This window comes from Sinocyclocheilus grahami, unplaced genomic scaffold, assembly GCF_001515645.1.
Source record: "Sinocyclocheilus grahami isolate Dianchi unplaced genomic scaffold, SAMN03320097.WGS_v1.1 scaffold18.1, whole genome shotgun sequence".
NCBI lineage: Eukaryota > Metazoa > Chordata > Actinopteri > Cypriniformes > Cyprinidae > Sinocyclocheilus > Sinocyclocheilus grahami.
This window is the reverse complement of record NW_015505197.1, coordinates 916,009-923,574: the sequence shown is the minus strand read 5'-3', so window position 1 is coordinate 923,574 and position 7,566 is coordinate 916,009. Positions and strand designations below refer to the sequence as shown.

General features: G+C 39.8%; 1 protein-coding gene across 2 annotated transcripts; it reads left to right on the top strand.

The window, feature by feature from the left end:
• Positions 1-529: 529 nt before the first annotated feature.
• Positions 530-7,566, top strand: LOC107552997 (monocarboxylate transporter 9-like). 2 transcript variants are annotated; one of them, XM_016235074.1, is made up of 7 exons: positions 530-881; positions 1,002-1,365; positions 1,792-2,027; positions 4,532-4,675; positions 5,441-5,536; positions 5,782-6,660; positions 6,805-7,566. In XM_016235074.1, the coding sequence occupies exons 2-7, from the start codon at positions 1,253-1,255 to the stop codon at positions 7,014-7,016; spliced, it is 1,680 nt and encodes a 559-aa protein (XP_016090560.1). In that variant the 5' UTR covers positions 530-881; positions 1,002-1,252; the 3' UTR covers positions 7,017-7,566. The 2 variants fall into 2 exon arrangements, with proteins under 2 accessions (XP_016090560.1, XP_016090551.1); XM_016235065.1 differs by having other exon boundaries at positions 530-1,365.

The window sequence follows — 7,566 nt, the reverse complement described above, 5'->3', positions numbered from 1 at the left end:
TCGTCGAATCTGCCGGCCGTGCCGTTCTCAAGCCCGCCCGCCTCCGCTCACTCTAGCCCGTCGTGTGTGACGCTGTTTCGTTGTGAAAGCGAAACTACTTTGTTTGGCCTTCCAAAAGAGGACACGACTAGAAATCAGTGGTTAAGTTGTATTTACAACACTGTTTGTCCCCACTGGATGCAACAAATGCCTCGTTTATAATGGATTTTAATGTTTATGTATCCTAGCTCTGGCCTGACAGGGCATCACAGTATGGTAAGGGGCGTAACATTTCCGTCACACGATTGAGGTATTCGGCCAATCACAACGCACTGGATAGCTGGCCAATCAGAGCACACCTCGCTTTTCAGAGGGATGAGTTTTGTAAAAATCGACGCGTCTCAAAAAGGCGGGGCATAGAGGAGAAACAATAATGTACAGTATGTGGAAAATAATGTTTTTTTTTTTACTTTAAACCGCATAAACACATTTCATCACACCAAATACACAAAATAATGTTCTTTTTAGCAGCATCATATGACCCCTTTAACATTTGTTTATTTTATTTATTAAATTAAACATTTTCTCCAGCATTTTAAAGCAACAGTATAGTTTTCCTTAGACGCAATATAAAATCCTTAAAGAATCCAAAAGCTACAGAGAATCGTCCTTTGCTTGGGCCGGTCGATCTCTCCGTGACTCACGAGTCCGGTCGGTGCGAACAGCTTCAAACCCGTTCTTTATTTCACGGGATAGAAGAGAACTTGCTGAGAAAAGTACATGCCCGTGCACTGGCTGCAATGTCCAACCTAGCATAAGTGCCTTATGAAGTGCAGCAGAGAAATGGCGTTTTAATGTTGAACGCACCTCTCCTATAGTCACTTCTCTCTGCTCCTCTGCTGGTAAGGCGCAAGTTTTTCCCAACTCTTAAAAGAACAAAACATTCTCTAATTTGAGCATATACATCCTAAATCATAGACGTGAATATATTATTATGAGATAAAATTGTTGTTAATTATTAGGTGGTGAACTGCAGTTGAGGAGAAACTTCAGCGCGCTTCCGTTGCGCCGCTCTGCGCTCGCTGGAGGTAAAGATGCATGCATCCCCGCGCGCTGCCATTGGCACTGGTTCTTCTCACGACTGCCGGATGTCATATGTGGAAATTGACGAATTTAAAGAAAACAGGGCTATAAGAAGGCAGTCCGGTCATTGGTCTCTCCACCTCCGAGGTGTGGTCTCTTTCCAGAAGCCTTTAAAACTAGGCGGCGCGCAATGCTGCGCTCGAGAAGGTATTCAGCAGAGAAGCGCGTGAGACTGGCCTGGTCTACCAGGCACGAGCGGTTCAGCGCACCGCGCTCTCCAAGCAAGAGTAACATCCACCTGCAGTAAGTCTCACAGCTTTTAAGTTTAATGTTTTAAGTTTTAATTTTCAACTTCTCTGGTAGTTGACAATAACATGCACATAATCTATATCATAGGTTTAGATTTGTTTGAATAAGCAAAAGTGAATATTTAAGGTGTCGTTGCTGGTTAACATTTCAAGCTTTCACCATTTTAAATCACCTGTTAACTTTTTGTAGTTCAATTTCTATTTTATATTCACCGTTATCGATATAAAATGAACCTAAAAAGTTACTTATTGTTGTATGAAGTTTAAATATGATATTGCAGATTATATATAAATGACATATATAGTTCCTGTAAGAATGATCGTTTTGGATAAATGATAGCATATCACACTGTAGAACACTGCTGTCACTGTGTGACATGTGAACTACACCCTATTATACTTTCTCCCATTCTTTCTGCAGGTCTGTGTGTCAAGTGAAGTCAGTGATGAGAATGGGTGCTGTAAAGAGTGAGGGTGCTTTAGATGGTGGATGGGGATGGATGATTGTGTTGGCCTCTTTCATGGCCCAGTTCCTATCCTTTGGATCCCCCCAGTCTGTTGGGGTGTTGTACCCTGAGTGGCTCAGTGCCTTCCAGGAGGGAAAAGGCATGACGGCTTGGGTTGGATCCATGGTGTCCGGTGTGGCACTCATCACCAGTGAGTACTGATCGTCTTGTGTGTGTGTTTGTGTGTGTGTGTGTGTGTGTGTGAGAGAGAGAGCGAGAGAGTGTGTACAAGTTTCCTATAAAAAGAAGCTAGTGCAAACGGCAAGAGTTCTGATGCTGTTATGCAATGCAAATCATCACACATGCTGACAAATAGGTGTTCAACGTTTTGAAAGACAAAAAAAGAGAGTGCTAAAAATGTCTTAATCAGTCATAAACATTTGAACAAGAAAAAAATTACTTTGCAAGCAAAATTGTATAATGTAGGTTTTGTTAGATTTATGCTTTAAACAAGATCAAATCAATTCACTTTAAAATAAGGTCTCCTTTGATAACATTGGTTATTGCATCAGTTAACATGAACTAACTATTTTTACAGCGTTTATTAACCTTTGTTCATGGTAACTGATAAAATTCAAATGTTTGTTGTTTTAATGGAAAAAAGACAAAATACTAAGAAAATTCATGAGATAAATTACACTGCTCTTTCCTATCAAACCTGTTTCTTTGTCCTAAGTGTCTAATCTGACATAAAAATCACACAAACATACTGCTCTTTATTCCCATAGAATGCTGCTGACTCAGTGTTCTAAAGCCCTCTTCCATGAAAAGACACGCTAACAGATAAAGAAATTATCTTCTTGTTTCCATTATGGTTGTATTTAGTCGGTCCTTGCTGTCTGCATTGCAGAGGTCAAATTGACACGTCCAGAAGAACATCTTCTAAACTTTACTTACAAGATAGAGAAAGAGGGCAGAAAGATTGAACCATAGCCAAGCAGTCTAGGTTTGGTTTGTTAGTATGGCCAAGTTAGCCACTTGTGGTAAATACCATAATCTGCTTCTCAACAGATTTTTTATAAAAAGAGCTTTTATGGCATTTTTTCCCTTTGTTTTGTAAGCAACATATATCCATTAGTGAACGGTTTGCAATTACTGAGATTAATGTTCCGAAAACAAGAACGACAGCACTCTCTCACCTTTCATGAGCTACAGTAAAAGTTCACACAGGCCGAATGTGCTTGTATAAATGTGTCTGTGTGCATGTTTGGGTTTTGGAGGTGTCAGGTTTTGTTTACAGACACTTATAGCTGTGTGGTCCTTCGTCACGGCAGGGAAAGTCATGACTGGACGGGACTGTCTGGGACATGGGTGTGTATGTGTGAGCATGAGTAGCATGTGTTTGTGTGCACTGGTCATGCTGATTCAGAAGAAGAGGGATTTACTGAGTTGTTTCTGGCCTGTGAAGCAAACACACACATATCTTATTCAGTACTGTCTAGTAGGAGATGTCTATCATGCTCTAATTGATTCCTGATCAGATGCACCCTGTGAAAGGGCAAGAGTAGATAGTTCCCCTTTCCCCTTATTATACTGGCTCCTTTATAATTTATTGTCTCATTATGCTTGATAGAGTTCTGGTTATTTTGGGTTGGATATTTCTGGTTCAGCTGTTGGTTGTCCATCCATACTGATATTCATGGTCAGTGTATAGAGCCCTAGTTTGGAAAAGTTGATATCAGTGTAGTGTATGTCAACAATCGATTGGCTGGTGCTGAGTAATCATAAGTTTGTTTTAGGGCATTTGGCAGTGGTTAGATTATATAAAGTATCCCATACCAGACAGTACATAACCTAATGAGCTGTCAAAATAAAGACTGAGAAATTATTTAGTCTGGATGGCACAAACACACACACTGTTCCCACTAGATGCTCTCCAGTGTCCAGCCATTTTGGCCATATTAGGAGCAACTCAGTGCTGAGTCATTTGTTATTTTTATGATAGATAGACAAACACATTCTCTCCACCACTATAGTACGACAGGGTCTAATTTAGTATCTGTTAAGACAGAGTTGGAGTGAGGGTCCTGTGAGGGGTCTTATAACATGGTACCAATAATTTATGGTGTAATAAATCTTAATATAAGGGTAAAAATTGTAGCAAAAATTGTACCTAACTACATAAGGCAAAGATACAACTCGAATGGATTTTTCATTGTTTGGCAAGTTTGTGGTTTGCTGTCAAATCTGTGGTGTGCATCATTTTTCTTGAACATTTCACTGTAGAACATTTTCCAGAATCATCATCTTTTTTTTTTTTTTTTTGCATTCAGTAAGTTACGGTTCTAATGATAGATAGACAAACACATTCTCTCCACCACTATAGTACGACAGGGTCTAATTTAGTATCTGTTAAGACAGAGTTGGAGTGAGGGTCCTGTGAGGGGTCTTATAACATGGTACCAATAATTTATGGTGTAATAAATCTTAATATAAGGGTAAAAATGGTAGCAAAAATTGTACCTAACTACATAAGGCAAAGATACAACTCGAATGGATTTTTCATTGTTTGGCAAGTTTGTGGTTTGCTGTCAAATCTGTGGTGTGCATCATTTTTCTTGAACATTTCACTCTAGAACATTTTCCAGAATCATCATCTTTTTTTTTTTTTTTTTTGCATTCAGTAAGTTACGGTTCCTGTTTCTCTCTTTGTAGGCCCGGTGTGCAGTGCTTGTGTGGATAATTTTGGTGCACGGCCTGTAACCGTCTTCAGTGGTGTGATGGTGGCTGGAGGTCTGATGCTGAGTGCTTTTGCTCCGAGCATCTCTTTCCTCATCTTCTCCTATGGCATTGTTGTCGGTAAGATAATAAAAGCATCATTAGCATTGATTGAATAGCAGTTTACCAGTAGAAACAGATGCATTTGTTTCTGTTCTTTGACCTATATGCCCTGTATTTATCTTCTCAGGTCATAATATTAGTAGAGAGTGATGGTATGTGTTTATGTGCAAGATTGTCAGTAAATGCTGAACAGTTTGCATAATGTCAGGGTGTGTTTGTGACAGGGTTGCTATTAATTATAATTATACAACATTTACTGACAGTTTAGAATTTGAAACCATGGTACCATCACTGTTAACAGTGCTGACTTCTGGTCATACACACCAACAAACCCTCTGAACACACACACACAGAAGTATGCTAGCCACAAAAAAATTATTGCATATTCAAGTTCAGTGGAGTTACTTTACATACACCAGAGTCATCCTAACCATAGACATAGTTGTTTTCATCCTGTTGTTGAAGTATTTTCACACCTTTGTTGCCTCAATCAGAAGTACATAATATAGGAAATTATTAAAAATTTTGCACTATTGACTCTGGCTCGTCAACTCCATGCTTACATAATTACCTACATCTCATCCTCACTGGCAGTCACGATGCTGACAAGGCCTATTGTGTATATTTATATTAAGGTTTTTCAGAATAACATTACATTTATAGTTTTAAATATGTAATTTTTTTAAATGCATAATTTTCCAGAGATTTTAAATGTGTAATTATAGTTGTGAAATGCTACATTCATGTTGAATTCAAGAATACATTTATGTTTCTGTGTTTAAGGCATTGGCTGTGGACTTGTCCATGCTGCCACACTGACCATAACCTGCCAGTACTTTGACAAGAGGCGTGGCCTAGCACTGGGCATTGTCACCACAGGTGTGGAATGTAATAAAATGTGTATTATGATATTTTATTGGTACTTTAATTTGTATTGAATAGGCATTTTTGGCTTCATGAAAATAAAGTGAAACAAATACATCAAATACAAAAATACACAAGAAGTAATCAACTTTCATTAGAAAACATAAAAAATGGTGCAGATAGCAAAAAGCAATGATTTTTATTTGATTACCTGATTCTTTAGGTTCTGTTTAGATGTTAATTATGTTCATCCTTCTCAGGTACAAGTGTGGGTGGGTTCATTTACGCCACACTCCAGAATGAGCTCATTGAGTTGTTTGGATTGGAGGGCTGTCTGCTTATCATTGGAGCGCTGGCGCTCAACCTGATGGCATGTGCTGGGCCAATGCGACCTATGAACTTACCTGGTTACTACCTAAAGCAGAGAGCTGCTCTACAGTGTACAGAGGAACCAGAACCACTCTACACCAAACCTACTGCTATTATCATTGACTCTGATCTCAAAACCACACCCGGCTCAGCCGATAACACAGCCACCATTAAGCTTTTGATCATCAAGGAACCCACCGAGCTGCAAGAGAGTGAAGAGGAAAGAAAAGGTGGGATATCGACCTGTTCAGTAGTAGCACGAGCTATCAAGAAGCGAATGCGCCCCTATGGACAGTACCTGTGCGAGACTATAGAGCTCCTACAGGACCGTGTCTTCATGGCTTTCTGCATCGCCATGTTCCTGTTCAGCTTAGGGGCGTTCCCCCCTGTTCTCTTCATGGAGGACGTAGCCCAGAGCGAGGGGCTTATCGATGGGATTGCACTAATACCCCTCGTCTCCATCGTTGCCATTACAACAGGCATCGGTAAGCTGGTCCTGGGCATCCTGGCAGACATGCAATGGGTGAACAGCTTGTACCTGTACGCCCTGACGCTGACAGGCACAGGCACCGCTCTGCTGCTCATTCCTGTGCCTAAAAGCTACATGGGTCTGCAAGTTTTGTCAGCCGCAGTTGGATTTTTCTCAGGGAACTGGTCTCTCACATCCTACATCACTACCAAGATAGTGGGCATTGAACGACTCAGTCAGGCTCACGGCATTCTCATGTGCTTCGGAGGGTTTGGAATCACCCTCGGGCCACCTGTTGTAGGTAAGAAGCAGCTAATGAACACAAGCATGGTTAAAAATGAAGACAAAAGCTTGCATGATCAGAAAAGTAGACAAGTACTAAAGAAAAATACAGAAGATATATTTTCCTTTTACTGATGTTATCTCTGTTTTTCTTTTCTTACAGGTTGGTTTTTTGACTGGACTCAGTCATATGACTTGGCATTTTACTTCAGTGGCACTTGTGTTTTAGTGTCTGGATTGTTTCTGCTCTTGTTCTGTTCCACTCTGCCTTGCTGGAACAGGATGTCAGAGGAGGGAAATTCTCCTGCAGAAGAGGGCATCAACACTTCTCAACAGCCCACTCTTGATTGTGACAAAGTAGCTTCTGTGGCTTGAACAATATCTCAAAGGTCTAAAACTGACCTTGGCCTTAACATTCTGCTGAACATGTAGAAGATTGTCTTCCTTTTCTTATGGTTTTCTTATCTGGTACGGTTTTGACAGGGGACTTCTCATGGTGCCTAACTTTTTCTTTTGTTCGATGTGATACTTTTTTGTACATGTCCCACAAACCCTGTCATTTTTGAGAGGGTATATTAATTTTTCTTAGATGCTTATAAAGACTGCCTCATTTTTGAGGCTTATATATAGCAAAAGTTGTTTGCTAGTATATTAAGTAGATTGTTTACTGAACACAAATGCTGTTTTTTGTAGATCTTGATCACTTGAATTGTGTTACTTTACTCTCCTAGATGAATGGTCTTACTGTGTTGGATGTGGATATCATCAACCTGTGAAGATACATGCTTCCATTAATGAGAACATTTGTCACTGAAAGCTGCAGAGAATTATATAATGTGTGAATGGGGTTTTTCACTGCACTTACCATGAAAAACATTTAAAAAATCCAGATCCAAAAGATTAATTTTGTTATTTATGGAGCAAC

Coding starts and splice junctions, on each gene's coding strand:
- LOC107552997 (XM_016235074.1), top strand. CDS start 1,253: ATGCTGCGCTCGAGAAGGTATTCAGCAGAGAAGCGCGTGAGACTGGCC. Junction 1,366..1,791: donor AAGAGTAACATCCACCTGCA/GTAAGTCTCACA, acceptor TTCTTTCTGCAG/GTCTGTGTGTCAAGTGAAGT. Junction 5,537..5,781: donor ACTGGGCATTGTCACCACAG/GTGTGGAATGTA, acceptor CATCCTTCTCAG/GTACAAGTGTGGGTGGGTTC.